Source organism: Arvicanthis niloticus, chromosome 4 (assembly GCF_011762505.2).
Source record: "Arvicanthis niloticus isolate mArvNil1 chromosome 4, mArvNil1.pat.X, whole genome shotgun sequence".
In the NCBI taxonomy this organism is placed as follows: Eukaryota; Metazoa; Chordata; class Mammalia; order Rodentia; family Muridae; genus Arvicanthis; species Arvicanthis niloticus.
The window spans coordinates 104,306,788-104,330,052 of NC_047661.1; the positions used below are offsets into that span (position 1 = coordinate 104,306,788).

The 23,265-nt window shown below is 39.6% G+C and overlaps 1 protein-coding gene across 10 annotated transcripts in view; it reads right to left on the reverse strand.

Annotated features, from left to right (window-relative positions):
* Positions 1-23,265, reverse strand: part of Ank2 (ankyrin 2) — a 214,650-nt gene that overhangs the window by 52,357 nt on the left and 139,028 nt on the right. For all 10 annotated transcript variants that reach the window (XM_076933230.1, XM_076933231.1, XM_076933228.1 and 7 more), the window contains 6 exons: positions 22,831-22,929; positions 21,729-21,827; positions 14,133-14,205; positions 8,134-8,278; positions 3,312-3,414; positions 2,485-2,588 (listed from right to left, as the gene is read on the reverse strand). In XM_076933230.1, the coding sequence (XP_076789345.1) occupies positions 2,485-2,588; positions 3,312-3,414; positions 8,134-8,278; positions 14,133-14,205; positions 21,729-21,827; positions 22,831-22,929 (623 nt within the window). The remainder of the gene's footprint in view (positions 1-2,484; positions 2,589-3,311; positions 3,415-8,133; positions 8,279-14,132; positions 14,206-21,728; positions 21,828-22,830; positions 22,930-23,265) is intronic.

Here is a 23,265-nt window from a genome sequence, read left to right on the forward strand (position 1 = left end):
GCCGGTAGAAACAAGCCCATCTTGCCATCGTGGACTGAACATATTTATATTGCCATTCAGAAGACTCGGGGCACATTTTGTTTGACCAATTTGGAGTTTGTGAGAAATACGGAATGTATCTAAAGAGAATGTAGACATAGTAGAAGCTATATTCTGTGGAGGACTTACAGATTCAAGGTAAAATCTAATAATGTTAAAAGCATTTACTGTTTAAAAATTTTCCAGTGGAGTAAATTCATAACACTTATTTTAGAAATAAGTAAATGGAAGTCAGAATTTTTTTTTTCTACGATGTGCCCACTGCCACATAGAGTCAGTATCAGGGTCTGAATTCAGATCAGTCTGATGTCAAGGCATAGTCTTAACCATCAGACTCCTTTTGTCACGTGGTCTTTTGACTTCAAAGAACACTACCTACTTTCCTAAACAGCCGAGTCTAGTGCTTTGCAGAGCTGGCAAACAAGTGAAGAATTAAAATGGGTAAGAACATTTAGGAGAACCAGACGTGTACTCTGCCTGATTGACTGAGCAAAGGTTTTCCATAGCAATTTCAGTAACCTGAACTCATAGCGACATCAGTGCCAGGAGCCTGAGAACAAAGGCTCTGGTGTAATGGGACTGGGATGCAGCTTGGACATTGATGCTTTTAATGATTTATTTTTATTTGATATGCATTAGTGTTTTTCCTGCATAAGAGTACCAGGTCCTCTGGAACTGAAGTTACAGACGTTGTGAACTGCCATGTGGGTGCTAGGAATCGAACCTGTCTCCTCTGGAAGAGAAGTGCTGTTGACAGCTGAGCTATCTCTCCAGCCCGGGACACTGATGTCTTTAAAGCCCCCATACTGATTTGAGTAACTAAAAGTCAGTATAATAAACACTTGAAACTAAGAAGAACTGGTTTGCTGCAGACCAATTTTTATAGATTTCCTACTTTTTCTCTTTCTTTCTTTCACTCTCTCTCTCTTTCTCTTTTTTAGATGCTGATGGTTCATTTCCAGTAATCAATCACAATGAAGTAATCATTATATAGTTATTATAGCTCATAGATATTATTTAGATTGGTAAAATAAATTGAATATTTATGTGCATTAAAACTTTAAGAATTTCCTTTTTAAGAGTAATAATTAATTTGAAAACCAAACTATTACTGTAATATTCACTCTTTTTAAAAAAAAAAAATCAGCTATTGGTAGTTGGTTATATTGTACCTAAAATAATGTCTTTATTTGGTGGCATGGAATCTGGCTTCTTATTTGTTATCATCAGTCATTGAGGCCCAGAGCTCTTCTCTCTCTTACTTACATGGGGGGGGGGAGGGGCAGTAGCAGAAGGCAATGCTGTGGTTTTTGACCAATTTATAGTAGAGATTTCAAAATAATTAATTTGAATGGAGTTTAATCTTTTTAGTTCCTCTAAGTAACTCTTGGTAGACCAAGAACTAGCTATAGTATTTAACAAGGAAAACAAGGTGTTTGTTTTCAATATCTGTCTAATTTTATATTCTAGGGTGTTAAGTAGACTATTACACTAAAACGTTCAAACTGTTTACAATGTCATGGACTACTTCCTTAGAAGGAGGCCATTTTTAAAACACTAAGAAGAAGAAGAAAGGGTCCACTGCTCAAAACAGTTATGGGGATTACACATAAGGAGTTTGGGGTAATAATTTAACTAAAATATTCCAATTTTTTTTTGTAAAATATGGTTAGAAATTTCACTTAAAAGAAAACACATGAAGATTTATATATAATCATAATATTACCATACTATAAAACTCGAGGGCAAAAAATAATTCAGGAAGTATTATACTTTAAATTCTTTAAGAAATGTGTACTATACTTTATTAAATTCTTACACCCCAAGGTAGACGTTAGGAATGCTGAAGAGTATCGTTCAGAGTCTGGTTTTGACTTTTAAGTAGTGATAAGCAAGCAGTGTTGAATACACTGTAGAAAGGGCATTAGAAGGACAGCTGAGAGGATGCTCTAGCTGTGACCTTCTCTTTATTCACATCATTACTTGAGTGTACAGATCCATCTGTGTATGTGTGTGACTTGGACTTCCACAACCATTACTTTAAGTGCATTGATATGTGAAGAAAGGCATTTATTTCAAAGGCCAGCCAGTTAATCTTAGCGGATTGAAACTCTCAAATAAGCATCTGGCCTCGCCTCTTTTTTAAAAGATGGCTCTAAAGACTGTGTATGATCAGTAAGGAAGTGGCCAGCATATTCTAGTCAGTTAGCAAACAGTTGCTACTAGCTATTTTAAAACAGTAGTTTTCTATGCTGAATTCAACCCCATTTCGCTGGCTCATTGGCATAGCTGGAACCATGTTGGAAAAAGCAATGTTATTCACAAGTTGAAACAAAGGGCACCTCCTCTGTAAGCTAAGCACCCACTGAAGCAACTGGACAAAGCTGTGACTTTTCACATCTCTTTTTACCTCTTGATCTGGATACATAATATTGATTCACTCACCCTGAATGAATAGGACTGGAAGAAAGAGCCACGTTGTCTAAGTTCTCAGTGCCCCAGCTCAGACGATAAGAATTCCTTTCTGCCTCCTTGGCTAGCGCTGACACCTACACACAAAGAACAGTGCATTTGATGAAAAACGATGCTTCAAAATTCAAGTAAAATACAAGGAATTCTGAAAAAGCATAAAACAAAAGGGGCTAGGACTTAGATAATTTTTAATTAAAAAAAACATAGAAAATAAATCTGAAATCAACCTCTCCTAGTGCATTCCCTTTTAACTCATACGACAGCAGAGTACTTTGAAAGCCACTTTTTGTCTATTTCTCTATATCCAATCCATCAGGAGCAATAAAATTATCCCTAAAATTAAAAGGTTCCAGAGTAAACTTTAAGCCCTTTCTCACAGCTACTTTGAATATTGCAACAAAATATACTTTACAACACACCATTCATTTCATAAACACGTCCTGCTTCACTTTTTCTTATAATGGAGATATTATTTACAGAACACAAATCTTTACATAAAAGCTCCAGAGAGGAACTCAGTATAGCTGAAAAAGGAAACATTATATTATTACAGGGGCGGGGAGGAAGCTCAGTCTAAAATCTGGTGAACATTTCTCATGCTTTGGGACACCCTCCAGTCTCTTATACTAATTTTGTTGTTGTCATTAAGAGAGAATTTAGGTCTTTACTGTTCTTTTTGCTTTCTTCTCTTGACCCGCCCCCCTCCCCACGCCCAACCGGTTTCCAGCCGGATATTTGTGGTGTTAGGATATACAAAAACGCTGTCCAGAAAGCAGACACAAAGGCAGAAAGTCATGTACCTGGTGGCTGGGGATCACAACCGTGTCATCAATCATGGCGCTGTCCCTCAGGTACGATGCATGGCTCAGAGTGTGAGACCTGTCGGAACTGAAGGACCGGAGGCTGGTAGGTTGGCAGGAGGTCATGGTCATGCACCAACAGCGGTGGAGGGTTGGGAAGGTGAAATGAGCCGAGCAGGAGAATGAAAAAAGCCTCCTATTAGCTAACAGTGCAACTTCCAGGGGACATGGGTCTCAGAGTGGCCCTACCCAGGTCTCTGCCCAGCAGCTACAATGCATCCTCAGACTGTGCTTAAACACTGAACGGCAAGAGCACAAGGGAATCTGCAAGTTACATTCGATACTTCTAATCTGATTCCTGTTCTTTCCAGAAATGTTTGAAACCAGCAACTGTCACTTATTTGCCAGTGGGAAAAAATTTTTAAGCAGGCAATAGTTCTTAAATCTGTGTTAAATAAGGTCCCTGCAGCCATGGGAAATATTTGCTGGAAAGTAGACTACTCAGAGAGCAAAAGCAAAATGAAAAAGCAGGGTTTGTTTTTTGTTTTTTTTTTTTTTAACTTTCTCTTTATTTTCTATTCTCTTCCCTTGCCACTTTCTCCTCCTCTCTGCATTGTGAACAGCTGAGTGTCAGCATCCTCCCCTGGAAGGTATAGACAGAGAGAAATGAACTGTGGCCAAATGTGAGCTTCCTGTGGAAGTGGAGCCCCTCCTGTTTACCTCAGATGAGCACAACAGTGCTCTTATCTCAGGGGAGAGCAGCGTCCCCTTTGCACGCCCTGTGTGTCCTGTAGGAATCCCTAAAAAGTGTTGGTTGCCATGGGGACGAGAGGCAAGAGCAGGACAGACACACACCAACACAAGGGCAATTTGCCAACGGACGCGACCAAAAATGATGTGGGGCTTCAAAAAGCAATCAGAGCCTTACTATTTAGTGCTTCATATTTTTCATAAATCTGATTTTTGTTACTCCAAATTATAGACTCAAATGCAATAGACAAAACAATTGTCCTTTGCATAACTTATTGTTTCTAATCAATCTGTACAGTCAAATGGTATTATGTTGGTACAACTAGTTTTGGTTTTCTGGGACAGAGTCTTAATCTGTCACCTAGGCTGGTCTGGAATTCACTATGTAGCCCAGGTTGGCCTTAAACACTTGATTGTCCTGCCTCCATTTTCTGGGGTCTTTCTCAACTGGTTTTGATTTAGAGGAGGTAGAGAAAGTTATTAATTTTCCTCTTGCCTAAATGGCTAACAGGGAGAAAGAAACAAAGTAGCAGACAGCCACAAAAGAGAAGGTTACATATTAGAGTACAAAGACAGACAGGGAACTGGACAAGACCACGGTCTGAGTGTTCACTTCTTTGTAGATCTCATGTCAGTGAATCAAGCTCATGTGTCCTAACTGTTCTTTCCTCCCCTAATGACATTACAGAATCTACTTGAATGAAGTAAATATGGCTGGAATATTATTCTAACAGCAGAGACATGATTCTCTCTGATGAAATAATAACAAGAATAAACTTTTCAAAGAAGTTTAAATCTCTGCGTCATAATTGCACACATTTGGCGGGAAACATTACAGACGACTTTAAATACGTTACAACAGAGTTGCCATTTTCAAGACATGACTTTAGGAAGGCCTCCTGTTCGTTAATGCACTGAGAATAACATGTTCAAAGAAACCAAAATGTACTTGTTCACTTGGCGGGCACGCAGCTATAGATACAAAGAAGGATTCAATTCACACTTTCTATCATACACCTGTCTTATAGATTGACATGCGTGTAACAATGACTAGCTTAGGAAACTATAATACCTATTAGACATTCAACTTGTAGAGTTTGAAGCCCCACTGAACAAGTAAATATACAACATTTTCAGTGTGGTTGAAGAAGCGTCTGTGATTCGTTGTTACTTGGAGTTTTTCTATTTTGGATTTGGACAGTTGTAAGCAACAATAATAAATGGATTAAAATCCAACTGACTGGACTTTGGCTCTGGTTTGGCTCCATATGCATTAAAATGTATGTGTTTGAATCCTTCTCTATTTATGCTTACTTCAGGCACTCGAAATGTTGTTTTCTGTCTTTTCCCAGTATTGATAGGCTGCTTAGTTTGTTATGGGAGGACCACGCTCCTGTATTGTCAGCCACAAGGTGGCGCTGTAAGAGTTAGAGTCAGGCCTGGTTCTTGTGACAGTTACCTCTCCTAACTCTAGCAGTTACTAATTTAGCACAAAGGAAGTATGTGTGTGTCCCTAATTTGAGGGAAAATCTATAATTCTAGAATATAAGCAGCATTTGCCAATGCACATCTGTGCAGACACATGCGCGCACACACACACACATACACACACACACACACACACACACACACACACCCCGCACACACAGTGAGCCGTGAGCAGTGATGAGCAGGGAGCAGGGAAATGCAAATGTGCCCAAGAAGACCATGGTTTCATGCCGTGTGATACCTACCTGGGAATGGTACTATTGACAGCACACCAAATAAAGAAATAATGGGAGAGGAAACTGGTTACTAAAAACGTGATGTACCAAATTGCTCAAGCAAAACTGAAAGAGTAGTTAATAAAACATGAAGATGAGTTGCGGCCCGTAGACCTATTTGGGGGCTTGTGTATACATGTGGTGGTCAAGAAGTACACATGGGAATCCAAGAACAGAGCAGGCAATGTTTGTTTCATGCTTCTGTCTTTGTATGCGGATAAGTCTCAAACCATTCAGACCCCCTCCAAACACACACTCTATGGAAAGTGTGTTGTAACTCCCAACTTTAGATTGAATATAGAAAATATGAGTGAATCAAGCATTTTAAAAAAATTAATTAGAAACTGATGAAAATGAAGTGTTCTTTGGCTGAGTTTAAGCAGGCTGTTCATAGATTAATGTGAGTTCACGCAAAGCTATAAATAATTTCTTACGCTGAAACATAGAGTGGAGGCTGTCTCTGATTCTGTGGCCTGCCTATAGATCCCATTCTTCTAACTGGGCTGCCTTGTTTGGCCTCAGTGGGAAAGGATGAGGCCAGTCCTGTAGCACCTTGAGGAGACAGGTTGGGGTGATACCCAGGGGGCCCTCCCCCTTCTCAACAGAGAAAGGGAGGAGGCATGGGGGAGGGGAGCTGTGTTAGGGGCCTGTGATCAGGCTGTAATGTGAATAAATAAATTAATAAAAATTATTTATAGTAGAAAAAAGAATCTCAGATTACAAATCCAAATCTATCAGTGGATCAGAACTTAATGTATGGAGCACAGGTTCTGTCACCTCTCCTCCACACCTCCCAATGGCTCCTCCTTCCTTGCCTGGACCCTAAGGGCTACCCTCTATGTAAGCCACCAATACCAAGGAGCCACAAAACCTCTTCTTCAACTGCCCCATAAAACTCACCAACCAATCCCACTACCCATGTGTCAAAATTGTCACTGTGGAATTCTTTCTACAATTGGGTCAGGGCTAGAGTTCAATACTGTCATAACTGCCGGCACACAGTATGCAGCAGCTATGTTGTCTTGCCCATTGGCCCCTCTCCAGAAGAACAACTGTCTGTGTCACAGAAGAGGGATTCTGGTAAAATACAGGTGTGCTTCCCCTCCATTCCCGGCCCAGCCCACTGCACCACGGTGTAGTCCCACCAACACAACCCTCTGCTAATCCACTGTGAGGGCTTCAGTGTCCTCTGCCTTTCCCAGCAGCGGTGCACAGCAGTCCACCTGGTTTGGGCCCCTGCCTGCCAGGAAGCTTGAGTCTCTGGCCTGCATTGCTGCTCAGAGTCCATCTGCCCTGGCCTTTCAAGGTCTCTGTTAGGCTATGAATTTAGCCAACATATTTTAATCATGTTGGTACTTCCTAGACTTATCAGAATGCCCAATTCAAGAATGAACTTACGCAGTAAAAGAGGGAAAAGTTAGGAAAAGGGTAAAAGAAGAGAAAAAAAAAAAAAAAAACGAGAAATGGTATCCAGGGTCTCAAGGGAAAAGCCCCCAAATAAGTCACCTTCAGAGATTATTTGTGTAGAATTGATGATTCTTCCTTAAATGATAAATATGTGGGAAGTTCATAAAGTGGCTGACAAGAGTCAGCTTTGCACTCTGATCATGAGACTGTTGATGGGAAGACATTACAGTAACATGGACAAGCACACATGTGACCCAGCTTAGCAGCCATACTTCTGAAGAAGCATCCAGAATACTCTTAGTCATCTTGCTGCTGAGAGTAGCAAGCCCCCGGTGTATTAGTTAGGAATAACCAAGATAACATTGACTCAGTTCAGAATATTAGCAAGTCTCCTCGGATGTGTCTATAAAGTGAGATCCTTATGGATTCGGGTCACCTCTTAAGATCCTGTCCTCCTCCTCCTTTATTATTTTTAATTAAAAAATTAATTCCAGGGCAGTTTTCCTTTGCACTTGTTTTCTGTTGTTCTTCATAACATATTTTTTTGTGCACACAGAAATGACAGCACCAAGACTTAAGTTAGAATCAGAGGTATCTGGAGATGCTAACCACACCTGCCAGGCAAAACTATCCTTAGCATTTCCCTGCAGAGCAAAGTGGCAGTGATTAAACACATCACTTTGAAAAGCTGGGACTCAATACTCAGACATGCAATACTCAGGTGGCTAAGATGGGGGATCAGAAGTTTGAAGCTCATCTGAGAAAGTTTCATGCCATTCTCTGGGCTACATAGTGAGACCTTTTCTCCAAAAACCAAAAGAAAAAGAGAAAACAGAAAAAAGAAAATATTCAAAAGATGGATTGTGCATACTTGTGAAATTAAATGTAAGTTTGGCGCGTACCTGTCAGATCTTCCTCCCTCCAGACTGTACCGAAGGTAGTTCATGCCGTCCAGGAACTGACTGCTCGGCAGCGAGTCATCCCCAAGCTCCTTGAGATCTTCTGGCCTGAGGTATTCTCCCCCGTCACCTGTCACTGTGTCGTCACCTGGAGGTAATCAGATGACAGTGAGGGAAGACACTTGTTCACTTTAGTACCAGCAACAACATATGCCCATAGTTGCAAAGTGCATTCACACGACACCTGGGATGATAGCAAAGCCCTGCACATCAGGAAGACACAGAATCCAAACACGTGTCTACAGATGGCTAATGCCTAGAGAGAGAATATTTGATTAATTTCTCCAAAAGGCATCAAGAAGTTATAATTAACTGAATTGTAATTCCTTGAATATCTTTCAACTGGCTTTCTTCATTCTGTTTGTTTTCATGATCACTAGTCTAGCTTAAAGATTATCCCAATGTGTAGATTGCTAGAATTTTCTCAGAAGCTTCCATAATTCTATGTATAATCCAGTATTAATAGTTTCTTCATGCTGTTGACTATGTGCTAAGTTATGTGAGACAGTTCTATGAGTTTCTTTCTTTCTTGATTGATTGCGTATATGTGTGTGTGTCTATATCTGTATTTTTGTGTGTTTCTCTGTGTCAGTGTGTCTGTGTGTGTCTATGTCTGTCTATAATTGTGTGTATCTCTGAATGTGTATCTGTGTTTGTTTCTGTGGTCCTTTCTCTATGTGTCTCTGTGTGTGTATGTCTCATGTTTTAGTATACATACACACGTGAAGGTCAGAGGAACTTGGTCTCTCTGTCTACTGTGTAGGACCTGGGTATTGATTCAGTTTATCAGGCTTGGCCAAGGTAGTCACAGGGAACACAACTAAGTCAAAACAAGTTTCTATTCCTTCTGTGTTGGAATGTCTCAACACTCCTTAATAAAACATGACCCACATTTTAGATTTTCTTATTCAACCTCTTTCTTGTCCTGCCTTGGTGGGGAGAAAGAGGTTCATAAAGGTGGATGTAGCTGGATCCTGCAGCACAACCTGGGAGTGAACGAAGTCCCAGACCTCCTCCCTGTGTTTATGGATTTGTGTTACAAATAGAGAGTGAGCCATCTGAACACTGTATTTGAAATAAAATACATCCTTTTTAAAAGGCTGGCAAACCAATGCAGCATTTAAAACCCTCTAATCACACGGATTCATGAGGCTGTGGCTGTCCTTAATATTCTCTCATTCCCCGCCTCTTTGATGGTTGTTCTGCAAACAACTGCCATGTTCGGCTTCTTAAAAGTGAGGCTTCAGAGTTCTGGAGACACCCATGGTGTAATAGATCATAATTTCATGATTATGACCCAAAGAATTCAAGTCTCCAAGGCTAGTAACAGTGTCCTGAACCTAATCTGCTAACATTAACAGGAGTGATACTTGTCTCTGGCCTAATCTTGATACTGTATATAATTTCTCTCCAAGTTATTTGCACATAAAAATACCATTGTTCAGTAAGTACTGCGTATCAATACCGAGTGATGGAAAGTATGTATGAGAAGAGTTAGAGGAGATTTATATTTATCTTATTCTATTTCTAGAGCCTTATGCCTCGCATCATCTTGAAAGCATGGTCTAGAGTCTTGTCTCTAGTCAACCTCCTCTGCCACCAGCTCCATGATGGACTCTCCCTTCCACAGTAAAGCACTAACCTTTCTTTAGCCAGTCTTAGGCCTTTTTAAATGCAGTACTCAGTCTTCTCTTCCTTTTATAATCAAACTTCCTGTCATGATCAGACCCTTGCTATTGTTAATTGATTTTAGTAATTAAACAATGACCAAGAGGTAACATCTTTGATAAACAACCCTCCTTGACATCTCTGACACAATCTTTCCTAGTCTTTTCCCTATTACTTTGAGTCTTTCTTCTCAGGTTCCTTTATCTGAAATTACATTCCTATGTGACCCCTGCTAAGTCCCATTTACCACACATTATTAAAACTTCAAGGAACTCATATAATATAGTTCAAAACCATCTTAGACTTTTGTCTCCAAATACATATCTCAGTCTCCTCCAAGAATTCTGGACCTGGGTTTTCTGTAAGTACCTCACATTTAGCATGAAGAAACAGAACGTTTCTTATTTGTTCATTTCATTCATTCATTTGTTCCCCCACCAACATGCTTCTTGACAAACTTTCTATATGAGCCATTTGGATAGATAGCTGTCTCCATGCTTTTAGAGAGAGAGAGATGGAAGATATAAATGGTTTTTTCTATCTATCTACCTATCTACCTACCTATCTATCTGTATGTGCGATGGTCTGTACATGCCCTGCCCTGGGAGTGGCACTATTAGAAGGTGTGGCCCTATTGGAGTAGGTGTGTCACTGTGGGTTTAGGTTTTAGGACCCTCATCCCAGCTGCCTGGAAGCCAGTGTTCTGCTAGCAACATTCAGATGAAGATGTAGAATTCTCAGCTTGTCCTGCACCATGTCTGCCTGAACATTGCCACGCTCTTACCTAGATGATAATGTCCTGAACCTCTGAACCTGTAAGCCAGCCCCAATTAAATTTTGTCTTTATAAGAAGAGTTCTTGGTCATGGTGTCTGTGCACAGCAATGAAAACCCTAACTGAGACAGTATGAATGTTTTGCCTGCATGCACGTATGCCTGTTGGGTCCATGTGTATGACTGCTAGATCCCCTGGAACTGGGTTTATTTTGATTGTGTGCCACCACATGGGTTCTGGGAATCAAACCCAGGTTCTCTGTTAGTGGTTAAGTGTTCTTAATTGCTGAGCAGCCTATTTTAAAATAATAATCTGAATTAAAAACATTAGCTCTTATTTGTGTGCATAGAATTCTGTTCAACTTGGGAAGAACTTTGCTATTACATAATAATTGTTCACTGACATACACTCTATTAATAACTTATCTGGTATAAAACAGTCAGACACAATTATTTTCCCCATATTATATAACAAACTTAATGTGAGTTTCCTTGTTGTTTCCTGTACTTGAAAGTGTCTTTCTAAATTATAGATGTATTCATTTAATAGATGACTCTCAGATTAATGAGTTCATTTTTTTTGTTGTATTTTCTAGTTTTTATAGACATTTCTGGGCAGCTCCTTCCTAGGGATTATAAAGCATCAGCATACTGCAGTTTTTTTGTTGTTGTTGTTGTTGTTGTTGTTTTGGGGTGTTTTTGTTTGTTTGCTTTTAAATAAAATTGATTTTGGTAATCTAAAACTACAAGATTCTACATGACTGGTGACTGGTGTATTAGCCATGCCAGGACTCTGTAGAACACAGATATCAAAAATATGGGAATAAATTAAGATAAAATAGTGTGGTCACAAGGGTTACTCATCTTAATAACCTCTATGATGCTTGGATAGAGACTCTGAAATGTCACTGAGCTCCTGCCCTTTCCCTTTCTATTGAAATATAGGGAGACCTGATGCCCTCTTATGGCTTCTGTAGGTAAATGCAAGCAAAATGCATTCTGCAAGCAAATGGTGAGCATACACTCAACAGACACACATAGTAAACCATTTAAAAGTGTGCATTATTATACTGCTGGCCATCTCCTCACAACCAATCATTTTCTTCCTGAATAATTTTTAAAGATATTTACTGGTTAATTTACCTCTATTCTTGACTACGTTTTAGAAAACAATCACATTTCTACTCCTAATTATATATTTGCTGAGACTGACCTTACTCTCCCCTACCCCTTGAGAGAGATTCTGTCTACATGGTATAAATCTGGCTGTCCTGGAACAAACTACAAGGACAAGGAGAGCTTCAAACTCACAGAGATTTGCCTGCCTCTGTCTTCTGAGTACTGGGAATAAAGGAATATACCTCCATGCTCAGCCTAGGGCGACCTTCATTGGCTGCTCTGAGTTATTCTCTTGCTTCTGCTTCCTAATTGTGACTACCTATACATGCTACCATACATGGCTTCTAATTTAATAATATATTTTTATCATCTAAGAAGGGTAATTGTAAGCATTCACCTCAAGTAATCTTAGCTGAAAGTATAGATAGTAACTAATAGATTAGTTACCAATATGTCATGCTTACGTCAGTATTAAAAAATTACTTTTCCTCAAAGTCTCTATTCTAAAACAAAAAAAAGTATGTTCCCCAGTTTCCTCTGAGGAAACATTCTTAAAATGTTCCTTGAAGAAAATAATCTTGTTTAATAGGTCTCTACAATAGCTGCTAAATAGCTACCAGAATAAGCAAATCATGGCTTTAAACTTACAAGTTAATAAAATACACACATCAAATGCACACATGCACAATTCCACCCACATTACACAAGCTATTTCCAAAGAAATGTTAGTATCAATCAAAAAGATTTAAGACTTCAACAAGCTGCTTCTATGAAGCTAAGAAAAGTTAAAAGCAAAGAAAAGCGATCACTCTGAGTCCTTCTTATGGTACCTGAATCGCTAAGTGCTTCCCCATCAATAAAGTGGTCACCAAACTGCTTAAGAGCTGTACAACATATGAACAAGAGTCAGAAAGACAATCCCACCAAAACCATGGTGTGCACACATGGATGTTGGAACTCAGCTAGCAAATACTAGAACACAGCGTACACTCATAATAAATGTCCAGAATTGTGGCCTTTGGCAGGACTTTTAAAAATTACTCATCATAATACATTGATCCAACATTTGTTTAGTCTTGTCATAATTCTTATGCACACTGACACAGTTCAGTGCATATTGCCAATAAAAAGACAGACTGGTTCCAACTGGTTCCAAGCCTAAGAATGTAAAGCTTTGTCTTGAGATTTCATGTCGAAGAACTTAAAGATGTATTTACTATTTTCTACAGAATCTCTTGCTATCAGGCCCAGGAACATCTTCGTGGAAATGATTTTGCAAAGATATGCATGCATTTCCATGTCCATTTGCAATGGCAATAGGTTTTCCAGTCCCCACACACTGGCTTTGTTACTGGAGCTTGTAAACTCTATGTGGTGTTTCTGTAACCTCAGGGGACTTCTTGGTTTTTGTTTGGTGGTGTTGTTCCTTTTTGTTTTGTTTTATATTAAAAAAAATAATACAGGGAAATTCAAAATATAGAACAAAGAAAAGTCACTGAGGAGGTAGAAAAGAACCTTAGTTGTGTCAAGCATGAATTCTTATCCTACGTCCAGCCATCCCCTGCATACGTTTTAGAAAAAATGTCTTTGTCAGGTCCTTGAAATCGACTGTCTAGATTGGCAGTTCTCAATCTGTGGGACTCAACTCCTTTGGTGGTCTCATATCAGATGTCCTTCATATAAGATATTTATATTATGATTCATGACAATAGCAAAATTATAGTTATGAAGTAGTAACAAAAATAATTTTATGGTTAGGGGTCATTTCAACAGGAGGAACCGTATTAAAGGGTCACAGCATTAGGAAGGTAGAGATCCACTGGCTTAGGTAATTTTTACCAACTCTAAAACCATCATGAAAGTGCAGACTTTGCCTGGCATGAAGGATGCCTTAGTCAATGTTGGGACTGTACTACTTGGTGTTGAGGTCATCTTATGCATTTTAAAGGCTCTTTTCTTCTGGGTTTGTTATACTTTTTGACATTCGTACTAATCGAAGACTTCGTAATATACCATTGGTGAAGAATGTTTTAAATTTTTTTCAAGGCATGTGAATATGAAATGTTTTGGTATAATTAATATATGTATTAATAATGACTATAATATCAGCCAACTCTTTTTAGCACATGGCTGATTTCAAGTTTTTCTTATTTCCCTGTCTTACTAGTAATTAGAGGTTAAAAGTAATAGTGACAAAGATACATAGACCCGACTTGACTATTTTTTCAATGGCAAGAGTAAATTTAGTGGACTAAAGATTGCAACCTGGTTTTAAATGTTAAGATGCTACCATCCATATTACAACATTTGTCCCTAAAAAACTTTTAGTTCCCTTGTGTAACAATGTGACAACTGTCACAAAAGACTAGAGCAAAGACTCACCCTCTTCATCAGAAACATCAAGAACCTCCGTCATCGTCTCAGGAACATTTAGCTTATGTTTTTCCGTGATAGTCTAGAAAGACAAAAATTATTCATTGCAAAGTTAAAAACAAGGCCAGACAAAAGATGAGCAGAGCCACAGAGGTGACCCCTGTCTGTGGCAGCAGCAAGTATCAGACCTCAGACCTCAAGCACCCCATCTCATCCACACGGACATTTTGAAACTTTCTCTCTCTCTCTCTCTCTCTCTCTCTCTCTCTCTCTCTCTCTCTCTCTCTCTCTCATCTCATGAAAACTCGTTTGTTCTCTCTGAAGATAAATGACCAGTGGTTCCAGGAACATTGTACAAGAGAAGATTCATTGCTGTTAGTTCCCATTTGAAAAATTGAGACTTTAGTAATGGTGCTTGTAATTAGTCATACTGTAAAACCAAACTAATGACTTCAAGACATCTCTAAGATGAACTAAGTGAAGTTTCCAGAAAAACTTTACAATGAAGCAATAGACATGCAATGTATTAAAAGCAAAGCCCATCAGAAAGATGCTGTAAACAAGGTAGGCTATGTAAATTATATGTGACACATGTCTGCAGGGGTTAGAGGACCAGCAGTAGAGAGTAAGTCATCTTTATAGTGTTCATGGCCTACAGTTACACTTTATTGCTTATTGGCTTTCTACAGTGCTCCCCTGAGTGGCCAGCTGCACTGATTTGATTCATCCTTGATTTGGGATTAGAAACGGAGAGACCAGGCTCCTCTGGCTGCATGGCTTCCAGTAGTCGACTCTTCTCATGAACTGCAAGGCTTCATCGAGTCCTTTAACGTGGTTATGCCTCAGTTTCCTTGTTGAAAACCACAGACTAATGTTCCATAAAACGGACTTTCATAATACAGTATTTTATTATTAATTGAACATTTCAAATTTGAGCTATAATTTTAGCTCAGTTAAATTATAAACTATATATCATAGTCTTCATCTCTAGCCATGCATTAGAATAATGAAAAGCAGTTTTAAAATATGGCTGCTTTGAGCAGAAAACATGGCTTAGATGGTATAATGCTCACTGCAGAACCATAAGGATCTGAGTTCAGATCTTGGGCACCCATGTAAGACCCAAGTGCAGGGGTACACAGTTGTAATGCCAAGCTGGGAGATTCCAAGAGCTCATTGGTCATAGCTAAATCAATGAACTCCACGTTCATTGGATACAGGGAAATCCTACCAGAAAACCTAAGACAGATTGTGATTGAGGAAGACACTGCACATATTGAGGAAGACACTCTGATCTTCAGTTGTATACACACACACACACACACACACACACTTATAAAATTCTGCTGCTAGAGTCTCAACACACAACAATAATAAGTCTGCATTCTGATTATAGGATCCAGCTAAGAGTATTTTTTAAAAATCCCCATTTAGTTTAAGACTAGCCTGGGCTAGAAAGTGAATTCTAGGACAGCAGGGGCTACATACTTAGACCTAGTCTCAGGGGGATAAAAAATTCCATTTTAGTTACATTTGCAACTCAATTTAAGAATTATATTTTAGCCTTAAGGAGACTGCAACACTATAACATATCTTACTACACTTTTCTGAGACATTTTTAAATAAGTATCTAAATGTAAATAAAATGATTTAATAATGTAGCTGTATCTATTGCATTTGACTAACCAGGAAGTCTGTTGTTAGGTGAAAATGTTCCAGAACAATTTAAGTGTCTTCCAAGGCAACTATTTCCACAAGAAGATGTGTCTCCATTTGAGAGTAAATGGTTGTGTGACATTTCAGATGTTCGTAGTGTATGAGTATACTTTTTTTTCTTGCAAGAATGAATAACCAGGCTGCTTTCTTTAGAATTAAATGCTGTTATGTAAGAATATGTGTATGGCAAGATCAAAAGCAGCACACAGTAATAGTTTTGCTCATAGATACTTTTCTGAATACTCACAGTGCCCTCAATGTAAAATGCTATTTTATAGTATGCATCTGAAGTTGATGTACTCCCAACCTTCACAGGGAGTCAGCAAATGTTTGTTGAATACATAAATAAATCTTCCTCCTCATAAATAATGTAATTAGATGCAGTATATAATTTTCTTTTAAAATAAAATCTCCTTAATGTATTTGTTTACTGAAATATAAGTACTATTTTGAACAACTGTACTTGAACAGTGTGTGGAGAACAAAGCTATAATTCAAGGATCATGTACTTCTCTTTCTGCTGCAGAATCCAAGATGTTATGGTCAAGATAGGAAACTACTTTAAAAGTTAAAATAAGTAGTATGCTATGCACAAGATTAATGAGATATAATTAAGGCAGGCAATGAGTTACTCATCATGATATGGAAAAGCATAGAAAATGAAATATAAACTGTTATCATGGTATTTTATAAATACAGGATAATATCTGGTTTTCCCTATGTGGTAGAAAATTGTGTGCTTAACCTAGCAGGCTTAGTCAGCCACTATCCCCACCCCACCCCACTCCCAACCTGCCAATCACTTGTTTTATTCACACACTTCCTGAGCCACCATAGCGCAGTGAGTAAACTTGGCCATCACGTGACCTTTCAACACTCTCCCCCATAGTCTGTCGTCAGGTCACATGCAGGCTATACCTCTTTTGTTGATGTCAATCATATCTGTTAATATAACTTTCCTAGCTAGATAAAATATTAAATGTATAATTGGCTTTCTATAAAAACTCAGGTAAGTACTCTAGAAAGTTCCAACACAAATGTGTCTCCCCAAATAACTACTACCCAATTAGTTGTGGGTGAGTCAATTATAAATGATTTAGAAAAAAAAAATATATCAAAACAAATGTAAGGATTGTGTATGCCGCATGTGTCTTTAAGAAAACATACAGAACGAATAAATGTATAAAACATTTTAAAGGTGTATTTGTTTTGGATGTGTATAAATGTTTGCATTCATGTATGTACATACATTGCATGCATGCATGGAACCTAAGGATGCCAAAAGAGGGTGTCAGCTGCACTATAGGGGGGCGATAGGCAGTTGTCAAGGGCCATGTGGGTACTGGGAACTGAATTTAGGTCTTTTCCAAGAATAGCAGGAGTTAACCACCAGGCCATCTCTTCAGCCCCAATAAGTTATCTACATGTTATAAATTATATACACACGTGTCGTGAATATTGATGGTGTTTGGGCAAAGATGACAACTTAGCCATCTGAACAAGGAACTACATTAACAGAAAAAAAAAATGGCGATGAACAATGTCCAATGACATCACCGGTATTCATTTTGTTGACTCCTTTTAACAGACGTGGTATCAAATCAAATAAGAATGTGAAACCTACGTTTCCTTTACTGCTCTAAGAAATCGTCCCTAATGGCTAAAGGGTTGTATATTTAATGTAATTTACGTGTGGTAACTTTGGGTAATTTATTAAATAATTTATGTTCCACTTAGTAATGATTATTTGCCACATACGACATCATTTTAAAATTATACAAGCAATAAAAAAAAAAAAAACAGTTGATGATAGTGAATTACATGGAGGTATGAGTCATTTTTCATAGTTTTCCCAATCTCAGTGGCTCATGCTTGTTGGCTATTGCTGGTGGGAATATGTTCCCATTCTGGCAAACTTACAGGGAGTTTATCCTGAGACAATGCTGAACTGACTCGCCTCCCCTGCTGTGTCTCTCAGTATAAATTTAGAAAAGCCAAGGTTAAGGAAACAAGCCACGATTCCACAGAGTCTGGGCAATCTGGGCCACACCAGCTCCCCCTGACAATCCTCTGCCTCACTCTGCTCTCACACAAGGCCTGCATTCATACTCTGGGGTAAAGAGCTTGGGAGAGAAGTTTCTTTTCTTCAAGGAAGCTCAGGTGGCGGCACACGTGGCACACCCTCTAAATGCAAGTGATGGGAGATGTGCCCATAGTTCAATGACTACATTTAATGGTGACCATAGGCCATTTGATTCACTAGACCTTCATTGTGAAATGCCTTGTGCTGCTTGCTGTCCTCAGAGCGCTGGCCTTTTGTTGTTTGTTTGTTTGTTTGTTTGTTTTAGGAAACTACATTAAATATGCCATACCAGCTAAAACCAATAAAGTATGCCTCTTGGGTGGTATTTTTGGTTGAACACTAGTTAGGAATCGTTCTTTCACAAAATTTTGGCTGAGCTGCTTTTCTGCAAAGTCAAGATTAATTATATTGGCCTGGTTAGAAAAGTCGCCTTTGTGGTCCGGCAGCTTAAATCTAATTCCAGATGTGTCACTCCACATCTAGCACATGACTAATCTTACATATTAATCATCTGAGGTATCATAGACAGCACACTATGTAGAGAAGAAAATATGGAGAAAAAGAATGAGTGCACATCACCTTCCAATGGGAAGTGCGCTGCATGCAGAGAACCCATCCACACTTTTCAGCTTTAAATTCCATGTTGAAAACTAAACCCACAATTCTATCAGGAGCCAATTAAGAGAGCCAGAAAATAAAGATAAAGCAGGATCAAGACAGGTAGCCAGTAGTTAAGAGCACTGGCTGCTCTTCCCAAGGACCTGGGTTCAATTCCCAGCACCCCCATGGTGGCTAACCACCATCTGACATTCCAATTCCAGAGGATTTTATGCCCTCTGAGGGTAACCGGCGCGCACATGGTACATAGACATATTTGCAAGCAAAATACCCATACACATAAAACAACAGCAACAACGCACGACTCCACTAACTCAACCCTGTTAGATAAAGCAGATTGTAGGGAAGTTGGTTTATTTAATGTGAGTGATATACCTTAGCTGAAATCTGATAGTCTATGTGTTATTTACAGTTTATTGGCTTTTTCACCTAGAAATTTGAATTCTAAGTATGGTGGGGTTTTTTTTTCAAATAATGCCCAGCATTAAACTGAACATAAATAATAATATAGTAGTGAATAAAACATAATGAAATATAAATAACTAAAGAGCAAGAACTCTTGAAGTGTCCTAAAAGCAGTTGCCTTGTATTTGAGCTACCATTGGAGATAGGACCTTCCATGCCTTCCATGCCTGTCCTGTACATTTGATTTCTGACAAGCCATCAGATAGCTTGCTTCGAGATGGTAAGTAGCATTTTTAAAAATTCAGCAATGTGTGTTGGGGGTGATGCACTTCACCTGTGTAACTGCAGGACACACACCAAGGTGCCTAGAGGATAGTCTAGGGTTGTCAGTCTTTTTTTTTTTTTTTGGTTTTTGGTTTTTCGAGACAGGGTTTCTCTGTGTAGCCCTGGCTGTCCTGGAACTCACTCTGTACACTCTGTAGACCAGGCTGGCCTCGAACTCAGAAATCCGCCTGCCTCTGCCTCTGCCTCCCAAGTGCTGGGATTAAAGGCGTGTGCCACCACTGCCCGGCTTAGGGTTGTCAGTCTTAACTGTCCACCTTGCTTGAGATAGGACTGCATTGTTTGCTGCTGTGAACCCCCTGTTAGCTGGCCCTCCAGCTTCTGAAAATTTTCTTGCCTTTACCTCCAATCCTATCAGAGGAGCACCATATTTAAAGATGTGTGTTAGTATTATATGAGATCTTGGGGTCCAAATTTAGTTCTTACTTGCAAGGAAAGTGCGCCAGCCACAGCCATTTCCCAGCCTTGTAACTAGAATGTTTAAATTAAATGCTAGTTGTTTCTGTTTTAAAATGCTTGTCTTTATGTTTAAGATCATTTGATCTGATTAATATTTATTCACCTCAAATCTTGGAAATAAGATGTGAAGTTTCACAATGTTGTTGATGTAAAAAAAAAAAAAAAGAATATATTTTTTCTCTGTGTCACGCTTCTTCACCCCTACCCCTTCGCTTGTGGACAGGAAGAGCTGGTTAGCACCACTGATACTTTTCAGCATGTAGTACAGAGGCCTTACATCTTTCCTCCAGTAAAGAAATGTTACTTAGCAGAATGAATGAGAGGGGAGTAGGGCCAAGAGAAGGAAAGAGCCACAAGGCCGCCATCTAGTGGCAATTCAGTGATAACACAGATCCATGATTCTCAGTGTGGAAAAAGTAACAAAGTAGGCAAATAAATAAATAAATAAATAAATAAATAAATATAAAAAAATCAAGACTTCTGACGGTACATATGCTCAGCTAATCTTGTCACTAAAGCCTTCGTTTCTTCTGATGTGCATGCTATTCTAAGGTGACATAGTCAGCTAAGTTTTCATCTTAAGACACCTCTTACAAAAAAACAAAAACAAAAATTTTAAAACAATTAAGACTCAGGCATACAGAAAGACCTTAAATATTCTTACCACAAGAAAATGAAGGTTTGAGGAGATGGACACATTTATCTCCATTTAAGCAACACATAATGGAAACACATACCATAGCATTGCATGACATTGCAGAAACCTGGGCTTTTTTTTTTCTAAATTAATTTAAACATGTTTAAATAGAATATAAGTTTAATTTTCAAAAAAGCCCTGGCCATATATAATGACCCCGAAATAATAGGGTGATGAACAGTGATGAGACTTTTCTTGAATATAATTTACCAAACTTATACTTTAGATCTTTACAACGACTGTGTGTGCTGGCTAAAGGTGACGGGTCTGCTTGAAAAGTGAGCAGTCGGCTGCCTCCCCTCTACAAGCTCAGCGGATATTGTGCAGCTCATTAATTATTCATACTCCTCTCTATTTAAAACTGCACGCCACGTCAACTGTATTCCATCCACTTCAATGGCTGTCAACGGGGACTTTCCGTTAGCCCATGAAACAAAATTCCTTTCTTTTCCCTCCCATCGATGAAAAGAAGCGAGTGTTCCCAACACTGCATGCGGCAGTCCTAGCGGGGACCATTTACTAGAACCTTATTCTGAATACTTTGTTGTCGATTTGTGGCTTTATTGGTTCCATAGAATAGCTCATGTTTTGTTGTTTCTCAATAAAGATAAATTTAAAAGCCATTGTTTATAGAATCTGTGCTTAAGTTAAAGATAAAAAATAAATTCTCCCTGGAGCCTATGCAGAGATCAGGACACCTCCTGGTCAGGTTTGCTCTTGGGACTTTTTCTGGCAAAGGCCAATGATCATGACTTCTGCCTCCTCAGGATCAATAGGCATTTTAAAGCCAAGGAAATAAAGGATTTTAGGCATACATTAGACATCTGCAATTTTCTTTTTGTATTCTAAAAAAAAAAAATCATCAGGCATAAGAGAGAAAAGAAGAAACGTAAAGATGCCTGGTTGTGTGCAGAAGTGCATTTGACTAGTCAGGGCATCTTTTCAGATGCCACCTGACCTGTGTGCCAAGTTGAAGTTGGCTACAGAGTGTGGTACCTCTCTGCCAGCAGTAGGTGTCACACACAACTAGAGGAATGAGACAGAAGTGGGGGAGCCCCGGGGAAAGAGTACTTTTCTACAGTTGCAAAGCCACCTTTATGTATTTTATTTGAAATTATATTGAATATAAGACAGAACCCTCATATCCGTTGGTGCCATATTCCTGAGTCTATCTCACAATGCATTCAACAAAAGAAGTTTAACACGGAAGCTGCAAACACAGAGTGAAATGCATGTGGCGGGAAAACCAAGAGGACAGAAGCAGATCAGTTGTCTAGGTACTCACCGTGGTAGTGGTGGTGACCTCTTCAGTCACAACCTTCAGGGTATCAACCACGGAGATGTAGCCCAGCCGCTTAGCAATCGCCAGGGCCGTGTTACCATTCTGAAGAGAGAGAAAGAGGGAAAGAGTGAGAGAGGCTAGGGAGGACTGTCTTGTGAGCCAATGAGCTCACCCGTGGCGCGGCGTGAGCCAGCACTTCCTTCCAAAACGAGGCACAGCTCAGGAAAATCACTAGTTTTTACCACTACATCTAAATCTGTCTTTGTAACTTCTTTAGACTATAGCCCAGGTCACCATGGTAACACAACAAGCTTGCATCTGCCTGCTCTTTTTAATAAGAAGCACTTGATGCTTTAACCCTAAGGTTGTTGAGCAGCTCCGAATGCTACAGTGGCCTTCCAAAGCCACCTTTCAAACTGAGGGCGGCATCTTCCAGAACTACTAGGGAGAACCTGGTACACTCATTGCTCACCAAGAGTCAGGCCATCTGCTGCAGGTAAGATGTTACCATAGGGACCCAGGGACAGATTTAGCCTCTGCACTGCAGGAGCTCCAGTGCTGCAAAAACTATACAAGCTAGCAATTCTGGCTGCATTCAGCCAGGCCACTGGGGACCCAGTTTGTTTAATTACACCGCTTAGTTTACATATCAATGGCTCCACGGTCCGAAGAGGCAGTTCCAAGCCAGCAGCTCAGAAACTGGGCTCCCTTAAGAAGACAAGGAGGGAGGGGTTGGAAATGTGCTCACATCTGAGAGCCAGCTGTAAGCAAAAGCCTTCCAGCAGCCCAAGTGGAGGGCCCCACTCCCAACGGAGCCAACTGACTTCCTTCCCAGCAAGTACTCCCCCAGAAATCACAGACTTCTAAAAAGGATTTTTTTTCTCCCCAAATCTGGGGCTTTCCACAGTCCAGGAGTTTGTTCAAGGGGGAGGTGTCATATTTAATCGCTGCCTATAAAACACCAGGGCAAGAGAGGAGGAAGAGGTGGAGGAGAAAGAGGAGAAAGAAGAAGAAGAGGAGGAGGAGGAAGAGGAGGAGGGGAGGAAGAGGAGGAGGGGAGGAAGAGGAGGGGAAGAAGGCAGAAGGGGGGGTCTTGAGATCTTACCGCAGTGGTGGCATTAGGCTTGGCCCCATGCTGGAGCAGGACATTAATGATGTGTGTGTGGCCCTGCTGGGCAGCTTGGTGCAAAGGTGTGTAGCCATTCTGTTGATCAAGATGGTGCCGATTTGTAGAGGGAGAAGGAAATTAGGTTAGCTAGCCTTCAGTTTCAGTTCGATTGTCTTATTCACCGCAAACCCATCAAGGACCTCGTTGTTTATTTAGAGCACAATTTCCCCAGCAACCCATTTCTCAGCAGCAAACACTCCCTCACACCTTATGTTGGACTATGGACTATGAAACACAAGATAAACAGACTCCAAATTATAACTCTTATTATATTTTAACTGATTGGCATTTAAAATGCTTATGCCGAGAGAAGATTTAAAATGAGGAAGAACAATACAACCATGATATAATCCCTTTAAAAAGGTGAAGACT